Source organism: Syngnathoides biaculeatus, chromosome 5 (assembly GCF_019802595.1).
Source record: "Syngnathoides biaculeatus isolate LvHL_M chromosome 5, ASM1980259v1, whole genome shotgun sequence".
Classification (NCBI taxonomy): Eukaryota; Metazoa; Chordata; class Actinopteri; order Syngnathiformes; family Syngnathidae; genus Syngnathoides; species Syngnathoides biaculeatus.
The window spans coordinates 1306170-1321233 of record NC_084644.1 but is presented as its reverse complement, the minus strand read 5'-3'; the positions used below and the strand labels follow the sequence as shown (position 1 = coordinate 1321233).

At 48.3% G+C, this 15064-nt stretch overlaps 1 protein-coding gene across 1 annotated transcript; it reads left to right on the top strand.

Annotated features, from left to right (window-relative positions):
- Nucleotides 1-10827: 10827 nt before the first annotated feature.
- On the top strand, nt 10828-14645 carry LOC133500658 (uncharacterized). Its single transcript, XM_061819648.1, has 3 exons — nt 10828-10948; nt 12093-12191; nt 14109-14645. Exons 1-3 carry the CDS (start codon nt 10844-10846, stop codon nt 14346-14348), a joined length of 444 nt encoding a protein of 147 aa, XP_061675632.1. The 5' UTR covers nt 10828-10843; the 3' UTR covers nt 14349-14645.
- Nucleotides 14646-15064: the final 419 nt, after the last annotated feature.

The window sequence follows — 15064 nt, the reverse complement described above, 5'->3', positions numbered from 1 at the left end:
GGTGGAGCCCGCCCCCTCGCTTGAAAATGGACGGGACCCGCACCAGCACGGAAAATTGATCCAAAGATGGTGGGATAAAGAGAATTATAATTAATTATATATTATTAACATTAACTGTAAAGAGAATTTCAACTTGAAAAAAAAAAAAAGAATGAATCGGGTCTCCAATTCTTTGATCTCAATCATATTTCAGCCATAAAAGCAACTTTTGTTATTGTTGGATTTTGAATGACAACTGTATCGGGAATATTAATTCTGAACAAATTTGCAGAAGAGTTGAAAAAAAACAAAAAAGAGGCCCAAATCGAGCAAAACTCAAGTCAAAGCGGCACTTTGAAAGGGTTTTGGTGTGGATCACGTCGCCTTTGCACATTTTGCGACTCTTTATCGGCTCCCAAGGAAGGCAGCTCGCGATCCGCTTCTGAGCCAGTTTGTGAGTCACCAAGATGTGGACTAGTTTTTGTTCCCAAAGCCGGTCCTCTGATCGGAACCGTTTGCGGTGCCGTCCTCAGGCATCCCCGTCGTTTCAAATCGTGGCCAGACTTTATCGTCATCCGCCGGCAAATCAAAGTGACGAAATCAGACTAAGCTCACTCTCATTTAATGGACACGTTCGAGGCAAAGATTTCTAAAAATAAAATTCACCATCAAAAAACGAACAAAGGAAGTCAAGTCTGGGATTCTCTGGGATCGGCTATCGGGTGGTTCGAGTTGTGGAGGAGCACAAAAATTCCGAGCACTGTCGCGCTCTTCAATTGGACTTCTTGAAAACAAACAGACCAGACCAAAAAAAAATGGATGCAAAGACCATTCCGTCTTTGCTGTCGCTTAACGGGACAAGCCGAAAGGAAAAGAAGACGATCTCGATGTTGCACTGTGCTGGACACAAAGGCAGATTTGTGTGTGCGTTGTGGGGGGACGATTGGGGGTGATGTTATTGTGGGGAGGGCGGCTCCGATTTCACATCGTGTTCAGCCGAAACCAAAAGGCCCCCACGTCAGGGTGTCATCTACGGAAATATTTCTTTAGCTGGGGGCTGAGCTGCCGTGACGAGCGTTTGATTGTTCAAAACAGAACTGAACAAAACAAAACAACATTTTCGACCAAAGCGTTATGAAAATAGTCTGGTCGTAATATGCAAGCTAACTAGCCCGCCAACGAGTCAGTGCGTCATTGTGTGGAGAACGGCCCACAGTCCCAAAAAAAAAAAACCCGCAAAAAAGACGGTCAGGCTTTGAAGATGCACGGGGACGGCGTCTCGGCCCAAAAGTCGCGCAATGCTCCGTAATCCGCAGTTCGAAGATCAAGAAATGCTCAGAGTTCACCCTTGACTTTATCGACCATTCGCGCGGAGCACAAATGGGGGAAACTCTTACCCGGTAGCCACAAAAATAGGAACTGGCAAACGCTATCGGGCGGAACTCTCACCGCGCTGCGCTGTCCGACGCTCCGGCCCCGGTTGGACCTTCGGCAAAATGCATCACGGCGGCCACTAAACACTTCTGGAACGTTACAAGTTGGTCAAACGCAGCAGCGCACGTTATTCAGCTGCGAGCCGACGAAACATATTTCAGCAGAAGTATTTTGACTGAAGGCGAGTACAAACAACACGGACACTGGAGCCCAAAGAACAACACGTCTGGAAGATGGTTTTTCCTTCCAGTTGTAGGCGTAGCTCGACGGCTAGCTGAGAGCTGCGGAAAACGGAGGAGGACTACAAGGAAGCGCCAATAATAATAATAATAATAATAATAATAATTGATATAGGTTGCACCGGCCTTCGAGTGACATCACCGGGACCCCGCCCGAGGGGCCGGAGGGGGAGGGGGCAGGCGGAGAGCAGCAGCCCGGCGGACGGTCCCGTTCGCTTCATTTGCGGCTGACGGCGGCCAGGTGAGCGCAACCACGTTCAAATCTTTTTGGTTTTTTTCTTTTGTCGACGGAATTGCGACACGTTTGTCACGTTGACGACAAATGTGAGGCGTTTTCAAACTAACTTGCTAAACTCAATTTAAATCGCAAGTGGAAATTGATCGCGAACGTCGTCCGCATTTTTTTTTCCCCTGCCACCGACTTTCAGATTACTTAATGCACAGATGAATGCGTTTATTATAATATTAGCAGTTGCAAAATATAGTATCTATTTTACGAGACATCAAATTCATCTGTGGACTCGGGTGCTGGCGTTTTTTTTCCCCCCAATATTTGGTTTATTTGACTTTTTTATTTTTATTGTTTTTTGTGGTGCAGGATTTTTCATGTCAAAGCACTTTGGCACAGCTTTGGTTGTTTTAAAACTTATTAAAATGTGATGTTGCATATCCTATTCTTTTTCTTAACTATTAGAAAGATTTCTAATTTCTGATTATGATTGGTTGTGAATGAGATGAACATTGAATTTTTACAAATTTTAGTACTGCTTGATATTCCACTTTTTTGTAATACATTACTTAATGCACAGATCAGTGCAGATATTATAATATTAACAGTGGAAAAATATAGTATCTATTTTACAAGACATAAAATGAATCTGTGGACTCAGGCGCTGGCGTTTTTTTTTTTTTTCAATATTTGGTTTATTTGACTTTATTTTTATTTTTTTTTTGTGGTGTAGGATTTTTTTATGTTAAGCACTACTTTGTCACAGCTTTGGTTGTTTTGAAAATTATTAAAATGTGATGTTGCATATTCTATTCTTTTTATTAATTATTAGAAAGATTTCTAAATATTTAGTACTACGTAGAATCTGTAAAAGGCTTGCTATGAGGACATCTGATGATATGATAATATGCAATAATTCCTTATCCTAATTGTAGGATTTTGATTATGATTGGTTGTGAATGAAATGAATGAATTGAATTTTACAAATTTTAGTACTGCTTCAGATTCATTTTTTTTGTAATACATTATAAATTACTTTTGGTTTTTGTTGTTGTTGTTCGTAACGCTTCTTCTCACTCTCTTTTGTGTTCTGTTAATTTTCCCCTTCCGTTGCATTATTTTTAATTTTTTTGCTAACCCCGCAATTTAACCTCGTCCTCTGGTTACTACGGCAACGCATTCCCCTCACGACCCTGTTAAGAGTCGGACGTCGTCATCATCATGTTCCCGCACGAAAGTTTTCGTTTCCAGGGTTGCGTTTCCAGGGCGCGCGACCCAGAGGAGGCCGAGCTGGTCGTGGGGGGGGGGGGTCGCTCCCCAGCGAATGTCCCGGCGGGACCCGGCCCAGAACAAAAACATTTTAATTGTCTCGTGCGCTCCACGAAATCCCCGCCCTTTGCTTCTCAGCGTCCGGGTAATGCGAGAAGACAAATTGGCCCCAAAAAGGTCGTGGCCATAGAGAACAACAAAAGGGAGCGCGTTGGAAATGGCCACGAAGCAAACAATTATGAGATCACATTCGCCAAAACAATCGCTGCGATTGTAAAGGGACAGGGTGACAAAGCGCTCGGCGGGCGGATATTTGCGCAGATGGCGTCGCGTCTTCGGTGAAAGAACCGCGCCCGATTGAGCCGAGCGTTTGCGTTGCCCCCCAAAAGTCTTTTGCTGCGCCGTCAAAACGCCGCGTGGTGTTTATTTTGCTTTCTGTCATTCCAGGCTGCTTTTGGACCACACTGACAATGGCCTCGACCATTTCCAAAATGCGCACAGGTATCAGGTTTCCTCGTTTTACCGGCAACCGACAGTCGGCCTTCCCTTCTATCAATTTGCTTTATCAGATGAATAGAACCGCGATTTTACCAATCGGGTGGGGGACGAGATCCTTTCACGTTTGTACTTGGACTGGGTACAACTCTGCCTCCACGTACAACCTGACTTACAACATTTTTCAGACGCGAGGTGTCGTTTGCTCAATTTTTTGTTTTGTAACTTTGAAATGAGGCCAGTGTGGAGCTGGTGCACCTACGTCATAAAATCACGTGACTTTCGTTTACCTCGGCATATTGCCGGTCTAGCAAAGCTTACTAAGTCGGTTGGAGACGACAACGTCTTGTAGCACGAGGCCCAGAGTCTTGTCCGATACCGTCAGACATTTAGAAGGTGAAAATAAACGACGGTACGTGGAGAAATGTGATAAACGCGCCATGGAGGACCCGTATTAAGTGGCGAAATCGATGTTTTCGCCGATAAGAAAGTGGACTGTTAATTCGCTTCCGCTTGTCTTGGACAACTGGATCTACACGTGGATCTGGTGAGTAACTCGTCGAGAATTACACGGAAAAGTTTGAAAGCGTATCAAAGTCTGGACGCATGCGAATACTTTGCTGCTGGATCTGTTCTCATCAGGATTAAATCCCACATAGCGACGGTTTTGACGGCTCGTGAACGCGGAAGCGCGTTCGCCCACACGTTAACCTTTGCCGGAATCCATCGATCTTTTCAGCTGGTATTCAATACAAATGCCAATATTTCAATAAATGACCCCTGCTTTTACACAAACTCGCATTCATTAAGTATGGTTGGAAAAAAAAAAAAAAAAACAATCAAAAGAGGACGGAGTCGTCTCTATGGAACGTACACGGAAGCGATTGCGGCCACACTTAACCTCCGTAAACCTCTGCGGCAGTTTTTGTTTGTTTTTTGTTTTTTTAAATACGCATTGTTCTTAAATGAGCCAACTTGGCATTATAAATACTTCTTGGTCATTTGAGATTGAGAAGAATAATTCCTACGAGAAATGAAGCGATCGCTACACAGGCGTGTGTGCATCGCGTTGAATTGCCGAAATCCGTCGACCTTTTCAGCTGCTATTCTACAGAAGGATCTCTTTGAATATCGGTCTCATCTGTTGTGACAACCAACTGGCCTCGGGTACTGTAAATATTCTCCTCCGGTTCAATGTCCTCCACGATTATGAGCTGCTCTGTTTGACCGGCAATACGGCGCCGTGAAAATGGTGACGTACGCGCACGAGCTCTATACCAAGAGTAATAATGGGACCATATTTTCGTCTTTATTTTGCGTTTGGCGCAACTCGCGTCAGGGTAGGGCTCGTTCCCGAAACCTCGTGATTAGCACCCAGAGGCGACTTGGGAGTCGTGTGAGGCAACCCGCGAGTGTTTCAAGATACGAGCGCATTTCTTGCTTTGACCCGTGAACCAAAAGTGACGATAGCAGCGTCGTACGCTGCCAGTGAACTTCAAGTCAGATTAACGCGTTTGCGTTTTCATCTTTTATTGCCGTCTCTTTTGAAACATCCATTGAGGTCCGATTTTTATTTTACGTGACTTACGACAATACTATACAATATACAGTATGTTTTTCGGATTAAGCAGAGGGGTCGTGTCAGGAAGGGGGTCCGGCGTAAAAACTGTGCCAAGCAAATATGAGCGTTTATCAGACAGATCAAGACAGGCGGTGGCGACCCCTAACGGGACAAGCCCAAAGAAATAAATACATCTTTTTAGCAATAAAACCTCTACTAATGGTGTAATGTAATTCGTTGTGTTTTTGTTTTGTGTTTTCCCAGGCATCATGTCAACACGCCTCTTTTTCAGTCTACTTCTCGTCACCGTATCCGGCGCCGCCACCACCGTGCCCCCTTCGTCTCTCCCTGCCACCGGGGCGTCCGCCTCCTCTTCCATAGGTACAGCCATGACCCCCGCCGCCTCGCCTTCCACAGAAGCACCTCTGACCGCCTCCCCGCCACCTGCCACAAGCGCGCCTTTATCCACAGCAGTCAACACGGCCGCCACCGCAGGCGCACAATCTACAGAAAGCAGCCCCATGCTGTGGTCGTCCTCCGGCAACGGCGGCGGCAGCTCAACCCCGGCCACCGCCACAGGCGCACCTTTGTCCCCGGCAACCGGCCCCGTGCCCTGGTCGTCCTCCGGCAACGGCGGCGGCAGCTCAACCCCGGCCACCCCCACAGGCGCACCTTTGTCCCCGGCAACCGGCCCCGTGCCCTGGTCGTCCTCCGGCAACGGCGGCGGCAGCTCAACCCCGGCCACCGCCACAGGCGCACCTTTGTCCCCGGCAACCGGCCCCGTGCCCTGGTCGTCCTCCGGCAACGGTGGCTCAACCCCGCCCACCGCCACAGGCGCACCTTTGTCCCCGGCAACCGGCCCCGTGCCCTGGTCGTCCTCCGGCAACGGTGGCTCAACCCCGCCCACCGCCACAGGTGCACCTTTGTCCACCGTGCCGTGGTCGTCTTCCGGTAGCGGCAGCTCAACTATGCCCACCGCCACAGCCGCCTCTTTATCCACGCCAACCGGCCCCGTGCGGTGGTCGTCTTCCGGCACCAGCGCCGGTAGCTCTCCTGCCGCCACTGCCACAGGCGCACCTTTATCCACAGGAACAAGCCCCGTGGCGTGGTCGTCCTCCAGCGGCGACTTGCCTGCAACTTCTTTACCTACAACGGCGAGCACGACGCCGCGGTTGTCGTCCAGCGGCGGCTCGCCTGCGGCCGCTATCACGGCCGCGAGAAGTGGCACCGCGCAGCCGCCGTCCACTGGGAACAACGCTGCCGGTTCTACACAAACAACTTCTGCCAGCTCAGCCCGTATTCCCTATACAGGAACCGTCTCTGCTTCCTCCTCCTCCTCCACGGCCATGTTTAGCACAACCTGGAGTCCAAACAGCAACTCCGGAGCCATGAAGACAATCCCGACGATGTCGTCTACCACCGAGGCGTCCACATCCACCAGTATGTTTTGGTTTGCAGGTTCATGTTGTTCCTTCCATCTTTCAATTTTCTTCTATCCATTATGGGGTCACGGGGACGGCAGCTAAATCAGGCAAGCTCAGACTTCCCTCTCCCCAGCCACTTGGTCCAGCTCGTCCGGGAGGAATCCTGACGCCTTCCTAGGCCAGCTGAAAAACAAGTCCCTCCGGCGCCTCCGGAAAACCTCACCAGGGAGTCCTCCTAACAAGATGGCCGAATCATCTCATCTGGCTACTCTCGATGCAGAGGAGCAGCTGAGGGAGGGCCCGGATACCCTCCAGAAAAAACTCATTTTGGCCACTCGTATCTGCAATTCTCTTCTTTTGGTCACGACCCAGAGCTCGTGACCGTGGCTGAGGGGAGGAACGTAAATCGAGGGCTTAGCCAATCGCCTCGGCTCCTCCTTCACCGTGACGAGCCGAGAGAGTCCCTTCATTGCGGATCCGCCTGTCGAGATCCTGTTCTATTCTTCCCACACTCATGAATAAGGTCCCGGGATACAGTACTTGCACGTCAGACTCCTCCGACTTACTCTCAGATTCGAAGGTGCTGACTTTCATCCAATCCACTCCAAACATTGCTGCGAACCGCTCCAGCGAAAGTCGGAGATCACAGTTTGACCAAGTCATGAGAACCGCATCGTGTGCAAAAAGCAGAGCCGCAATGCTGAGGCCACCGAACGAGAGCCCGTGAAGCTGCTGAACAAAATCGGTGACAAAAGCCAGCCTTGCCTCGACGGAGTCCGACCCTCGCTGGAACCCGATTTGGCTTACGTGCCGTCAAGCAGTGCAAACCGGACCCTGACGACGGCCATACGAGGGCATCTGGGTCCCTCTACGACCGGAGCCCCCTCGTGGGTGTACCTACAACCTGCGTCGGGGGGAAAAATCTTTGCAAAATACATCAGGAAATATCTTACTTTCCCCCAAGATGAAGGTTTCATTTCATCCAAGACAAAATTTATGGGGGGGGGGGGTGGTGTCATGTTTATGCCCCCCCCCCCAAAGAAAAAATACATTTAAACAAGGTTATGTAATTTTCATGATCTTCATAAGCAGTATTTGTCATGTCATTATGCAAGCCGCTTATTCTGAAAGCTGAAGCCTATCCGAGCTAGCTTCGGGCGGAAGGCGGACTACACCCTGAACTGGTCGCCAGTCAGTCGCAGGCCAGATATCGACACCATCACTGAGAGGGAATCGATCCCACGCTGCCGGCGCCAAAGGCAGCCGTGTGTACCGCTACACCATCAGTGACGCACCAAAGTAGTATTTATTGAAGAAAATTGAAGACAATAGCATGAAGAAAATATTTTAAAATCTCTTCATTTTTAAAAAAAAAAATGTTTTGAAAAGAAAAAGTCATGCTTTATCCAGAAAAAAAAAAATCAAGATGAAAGTCTTGAAAAGTATAAAAGTGGCAATGTTGCAGGGGTAGTTGTGATATTTCAGGAGAAAAATTGGTTTGATATGAAGTCGGAATATTTCCACAAAAAAGGTCAGTCAGAAAAGTCAATTCAAAAATTATTCAAAAAACTCGTTTCGCCAGGAAATTCTTTTCTTGTCCTCTCTCTGGAAGAAAAAGCCCTCCTCCTCCTTCTTCTTCTTCTTCTAGCAAGTTTCTTTCGGCTTGTCCCTTTCGGGGTCGCCACAGCGTGCCATCTCAGATGAACGCATATACATGTTTGGCACAATTTTACGCCGGATGCCCTTCCTGACGCAACCCTTCTCAGGGAATGGAGGCCCCAGTGGGATACGAACCCACAACCCCTGGTTTACCAAACCAGTGCTCTAAACCACTGAGCTACAGGGCCTCCTCCTCCTCTCTTTTTTTTTCTCCTCACGCAGGATCCACCTCTGCCTCCTCCGCCGCGTCCACGGGCGGTTCCGGGACCACCCAGATGACCACGACGATGGCCACCGCCGAACCGTCCGAGTCCTTCGGTACGTTTGCTTTCATATCTTTCAAATTGCTTAGCAATGTTTATTAAAAAAAAAAAAAAAAAAAAAAATTTTCGTCTTCCGGTGGGCTTCATTTCATGGGTTTATGATGAGGTTTTGTTTTTTTCACGTAAACAATTTGACGTCTCCGCAGCCACGGCCACGTCCGCGAGTCCGAACGCCGGCGCCGACCACTCCACGATGATGTCCACGCACACAGGAGGAGGCGTGTCCGGTATGACAACAAGCGCAATGAACATGGCAAGTCCAACTCCAATCTGACAATAACAAGCGCGGATGTCAAAAGTCTACACACCCCTGACACGTTTTTGTGAGTTAAAAAAAAAGTAAAATGATTTTTATCTTATCTATATTATTTTTGTTATTGTTACCAGCATTAATGTGACCCATAACCTGTACAACAGAATTGTTTAAAAAAAAAAAAAAAAAAAGAGTTAAAGTAAAAATAACCAAGCGAGCTAACGTGGCTGCAAAAGCAAACATTTCTTTCTCACTGTGCGCGGCGACCGTTTGCTCAAAATTGAAAAGTTGCATTCAAAATCACAACTGACAATTATTAAGTGCCCCAATTAAAAATAAAGTCCAGTTGTTGTTGTGAGCGTTTGCTGATGTTTCGCTGCATTCTAGCAGAATGCCTGAAGGTTTTGTTCAACTCGGAACTGCTCCTACTTCCCTCCACCTTGACCAAGGATGTTGTGCGGTTCTAGCGGGCTTCAACGTTGGATGACAAGCAACGGAATAAACTCCAGACGTGGGGTTTCAATTCAAATTAAGAGCTACCTACCTAAAAAAATGCATTAACTAGCCCGTTTGAGGCGCAAAGCGTTAAAACCCTGCAAAGTGAATGACTGGATGCCAAAAATACAAGACTACATGGTAGCTAGGAAGTACAAAACATTTCACGTTGCGCAAAAAAATAAAAGTTGAAAGTGATGAAAAAGACGCAGAGAGCTGATTTCACCCAGCCGGCTTTCTTTCGCTGGGCCTTTCTCAGGCCTTCGTCGAGGTGTTGGGAATTAGCACTTAGTGTTAGCACAAAGTTTTGTGCTTTAAACTTCAGTCAGAAAGAAAACCAACCGCCGCGAAAAGCCGACCGGAACGTCCCAAAAGGATCGTCAATCTTGCCGCCTGCGGTATTTTAATAGGTTGCATTTGGAGAGGGGTGTGCAGACTTTTGATATCCACTCCGTCCATCCATAGATGTCTTTTTTCCCCCTCCAATCGTCAGCTTTTTGAAATGTGTCGCCCAGATGCAGATCTCCTGTCCGGTATTCTCATGTAACAGCTCAGAATGCAACGCCATGTACGCCAGTCGCAACGCCACCCTTTGCGCCGGCGGCGAATGGTGTCAGGTAGGCCCACCCCGCCGCGCACCGACACCCCCCATTTCCGTGCCGAACCGCAAATCCTAATTCAGTTTCCCGCCGGGGATAACGTGCTAGCTGTGGAAGATGGACATGTACTACTACGCGGCGAACTGCAGCGCCCGCTGCGACGGCGGCTGCGCCAACGCCTCTGACGCCGACTGCGCCGCGGGCTGCTGCAACAGCACCGGCTGCCTCGCCGACGTCTTTGCGTCCCTGGCGATGATGAGCACGTCCACGGGTAGCCCACACGGAACTTGTTTTCTTACCGGAGCGTCAATGAAATGAGCCTTGTGCGACGTATCACAGCCACGAGAGTTGCACTCAGTGGCTCGTACCAGTAACTAAATAGGAAAGTAGAAAAGTAACACAGTACCGTCGGATTATGGAAGTAAATAAGTGCCACCAGGATTTGAATTTGAAATGGTTGCTCCAATTCGCTGTCTGTGCCACCAGGCAGGGTTACTTCAGGTCAGAACCAAACAGCCAGCCAATCGCAGTTACGCTTTCTTAGTCAGGTGACGTCACGTGCTAAGAAAGCGTAACGGGATTGGCTGGCTGTTTGCTTCTGACCTGAAGTAACCCTGCCTGGTGCCACAGACGGTGAATTTCACACAGCAAATTGCAGCCGGTTGAATTGTTAACATTGAAAAGTTAGACCGAAATACAACAATTGAAAATGTGATGACTTTGCTTTTCAAATTCAAATCCTGGTGGCACATATTGACTTGCATACCTCTACCGAGTTTACAGCCCTGCACTTGTCCGTTTGGTTTTCAATTGGCAGTCAAAAAAAAAAAAAAAAAATACTTCTGTCCACTTTCTATCCAGCTAATTGTCAAAGTTATTGTTTTATGACAGTGTCTCATTATTTCTGCCAAACAGTTGCTCCGAGCACAACAGCCGCCGTCACCGCAGCCCCGACCGTGGCCCCCACCCGGAAAGCTACCGCAAACAACGTAAGCGCAATCGAGTACCGCTTCAAAATTGCAGCGCAGGAAACGGGAGAAAACGCCGTGAAATCTGTCCATGATCTTATTTGATGTCCATCCGTTTGCTCCAAATTAGCTCAAATTGACAGTGGAGAAAAAGCACAAAGATCAAATGATTATAATTCAGCCACTGCCTTGCTTGTAATGTCCGTGATAAAATCTGGAAAAAAGTATTTATCGACGCAGTAAAAGACACGTCTTATTTTGAAAAGAAAAACAAAGCTAATCATTCTGCTTCAGGACAGGATGACAGAACTAAGAATATCGACTATGGAGAGGCTAAAGTTAGCCAGTCACTCACATTTGAAAAATGTACAGGTCTGGTCCACCAGTCATGCCCGCAGATATAAAGTTGCGGGTGTGTGTTCTGTTTGTAATTACGAGTGTACCCCTTTAAGAGCGGAGGGGAGCGGTGTCGGGTAAACTAGGAAGCAGAAGTAGGCTGAGCAGCAGCTTCCGTGTTAAGAAAAAAATAAAACAAAACGTCAGGCTGTGGTTCACTGCGCTGGATCGGTTTTCATGCGCGCTGAGAGTGTCCGACAAGTGCGCATTTGCGCAGTGGCGCAGCTTACAGAGAACATTGGCCAGGACTACACAAAATAAGTGACGTCTTTCAATATTTATGTATTTCTAATTCGTAACAAAATTCACGCGCGTTATTTTTCGCGCACAACTGTCCAGGTTTGCGAGTGCGATGGCGCGCAGTCACGTACGCGCCCGTCGAATCAGTGACTGAGTTAGCAGGCCTCAGAGTGTTTGAATTCCTTTAACGGATTATCAAACCAGTTGTGGCGTAATCGTTGCACCATAGAAATTGGTACGCTCACGCTAACTGTTTGACTTGTCTGGTGACGACATTGCAGCTGCAAACTCTTCTTGTTGCTGCTGACTTTCAACAACACCAAAGTTGCCGGTGAGCACGCGCATTTGGATTTGTGCTCGTAAATACGCGACAGGCTCAACAACTACAATTTTTGCAGAATTTGCAACTCCGGTTTAGACTCAGCAAAATGTTACACTGGCGGTGGATACGGGTCCGCACAGTGGGAAAAACGCGGCCGGCTGTTTGCGGGCCGAACGTTATTTTTGTCCTCCGCTGTCGCTCTCTCAGGGAAACAAATGCCGGCAAGGGACGTGCAGCGGTGCCACCTGCTACGCCGGCTTCGGCGACGCGCTGCAGACGTGCGCCTCCACGCAGGCGCACTGTGAGGTCAGGACCACAACACAACACAACACAACACTTAAGTCCGCAATAGAATCACAGTTAAAACAAAAAACAATAATTAGTAGCACATAATAGCTTAAACGCATGTGAGGAAAGCACAACATCAGCAGTTTGACTTCTTGTTAGGAAATCACCGATGGAGTTGTGTGGTGTCGTAGTAACAATTTCAATGGGTCATTCAGTTCGACCAAATATTTTACCATCTATAGCCATTCAAATTTTGAGCTCAAGTGGAAACGGACCAAGCTGAACGTACCGCCAAAAGCCGACGGCGAGCCGTGACCTCCGCAAGTCAGAAGCTGAGCTGCGCCGTGTTCCCCGTTTCCTGTCCCTGGCCGATACAGTCAACCCAAGACCCGCAACGGACCTTTCCGATGGCGATCTTAAGCGCCGCCCCCTTAGCCACGTCCCGCAAGCTTTCAAAACGGCGATTGAACAGAACATGTTTGAAGTCGACCCTCTATCGCGCATTCCAGATAATATTGGGCTATGTTTTTTGCCAAATGGGTCAGACTTGTCCGAGAGAGTTCGACACAGAGGTTTCAACTATTTCACGCAGGGATATGTATACGGAATTAAGATTTTGGACAGAGCGGGACTCAATGTCAGAGTTACAGCAAAACGTCGGCGATCGATGCAAAAAAGTTTGACGCTTCCCAAAGTCATATTGAAATCCAACAGGATAAAATTGTGGAATCGTACTGCGCATGTAAAGCAGGGTGAGTACTTTTTACTTGGAAAGATCACGAATAATATCATTGGAGTCTTTAGAAGTGAGTTAGGTTCGATTTTCTACAAGTGGAGTTAAACAACTGTGATGAACTCAGTCAGTACCGTAGTCACCAGATGAAAAAACTTTGACTTGGCACGTAATGGAAGCCAGTGCCCTGTCTTCAAAGTCCGATGTGGTGCAAATAGGCATAAAGACATTTCTCTTGCACGACGTGGCGCATTTACGCATCGTTAACCCGACTCTTCGGCATAAAACATGACACACTTCATTCGGCAGGTCACAAAGTCAAAGTTGTTCAGTCAAACTCAGAGCAGATACTTCTCCCTCACTTACCTTGGAACATACAGCCTTGTGTTTGTTGATATTGTTCACATTTGTACGTTGTACGTGCGCTCTTCCCCAAGCCTTTATCCATCGTAGACACTTCGTCAACTGTGTTTTAGGCTTTGGCAAATGAATCAACCTAGCGGGATATCTTTCATCAGAATTGCACGTTCCCCAAGCGCATCCGAGCACCATTTTTTTCGTAAGGTGAACTTTTCCAAGCGCACGCTACTGACAACCAGCATTGTTTGTGGGACAAGATGGCGGCAGGGGCGCGTCAAGACAATGCGGCTATCTGATTGGCTATTATTGTGTTGAGTGTTTGACAGGTCGGAAGAGTCCATTGGCAGGGGATTGGGCCTGAGCCCTCCTGCAAATTGCAAAAAAATATAAATGTATGGCTAACGGGGTTCGAGTCCCGGTCCCACCTGTGGGGAGTTTGCATGTTCACTTTCACAAAAGGCTCATCAATATAAGCTAGCACACTAGCCTGAATAACACGCGAGCCCAAGCTAACGCGAGCAAACCTAATATATGCACGAGCACTTTACACAACATGAAACTCACCTTTTGCCAACCACGCAGTCGTCAACGTTGTAGAAGTGGAACTGCCAAGTAGACGACACAGCTGCTTGTTGCTAGATTGTCGGAGAAGCAAAAAGATACTCTCAGTTTCACTTTGGTTGGATGAGCTTGTCCAGGTTGTCAAATGTTAAGAACGGCAAGGACCGCAGTTCCAAAGCGCACACCAGCATTCATTTGATGAAATTGTTTTAGCGTTTCAGCGACGGATAAGGAGCTCACGTTCCGTCCACGTTCCTGACCCTGCGCTCTCTTCCCGCCAGCTGAGGAAAGAAACGGTGGGCTCCGCCACACAGTGGACGGCGGGCTGCGCCGCCAACTGCTCGGCGCAGACGCCGTGCCGGGCCGCCACGCCGCCTCCCTGCCACCTGGAGTGCTGCGAGGCCGCCCCCGGCGCGTCCTGCCTGTGGCTCAACGGGACCCTCAACCACGTGTGGTCCCGGGCCGCGGGGCCGACGGCGCCATCGCTCTGCCTACTGCTGGCGTTGGGGCTCCTCCTGTGAGGCGACCGTGACTTGGCGACCCGGCACTCCCACCCCCGTCCTTGATGTCGCTGATGTGTGATTGCCTTTTTCGAGTCGTTTGGGAGCGCACAGACTCGGGAGCTTTTTTTTCCCCTCTTGTTACAAAGGCCAATGACAATTTGATCGCATTCGTATTTAAAATACACATCATAATATAGCATTTAACTGGTAAAATGAAACACGAAACCCGTCCCATGTCATTTCATACTTCGTTCAAAAGAGACGCGCCTTACGTCTCAAGATTCGGAAAAGGGAGACGACCTGTGGAGTTAGCCCGTTTTCCCCGTGTCTCTGCATCCCCGTTTCCAAAAACACAAATTCATCGCAGACTCGAAATTGCCCCGTCGGTGTGATTGCGCGTTGTCTATCTCTACGTGCCGTGCGATTGCCTGGCGACCAGTTCGGGGTGTACCCCGCCCGATGACAGCCGGGATCGGCTCCGGCGCTCCCGCGACCCTCGTGAGGATAAGCGGCTCAGAAAACGGATGGGCGGCTATTTTCTGAGGACGTGTGCGTTGAAAAGTTTGGAAAGGTCAAATTGAGCTCACTCAGAAACGTTACAACGGACTTTAAATTCATCCTGACCTTTGACCCAAAGGCCAAATATCCTAATATTTGTGACATGTTCAAAACACACACATGCGCGCAAGCAACAATCCATTTAAACTCAAAACTGAGTATTTTTAGGTCAAATT

Excerpts from the sequence above, each read along its gene's own strand:
- LOC133500658 (XM_061819648.1), top strand. The coding sequence starts at position 10,844 with ATGACAGTGTCTCATTATTTCTGCCAAACAGTTGCTCCGAGCACAACA. Across the intron at positions 10,949-12,092 it reads GGAAAGCTACCGCAAACAAC|GGAAACAAATGCCGGCAAGG; the intron begins GTAAGCGCAATC and ends TCGCTCTCTCAG. Across the intron at positions 12,192-14,108 it reads CCACGCAGGCGCACTGTGAG|CTGAGGAAAGAAACGGTGGG; the intron begins GTCAGGACCACA and ends TCTTCCCGCCAG.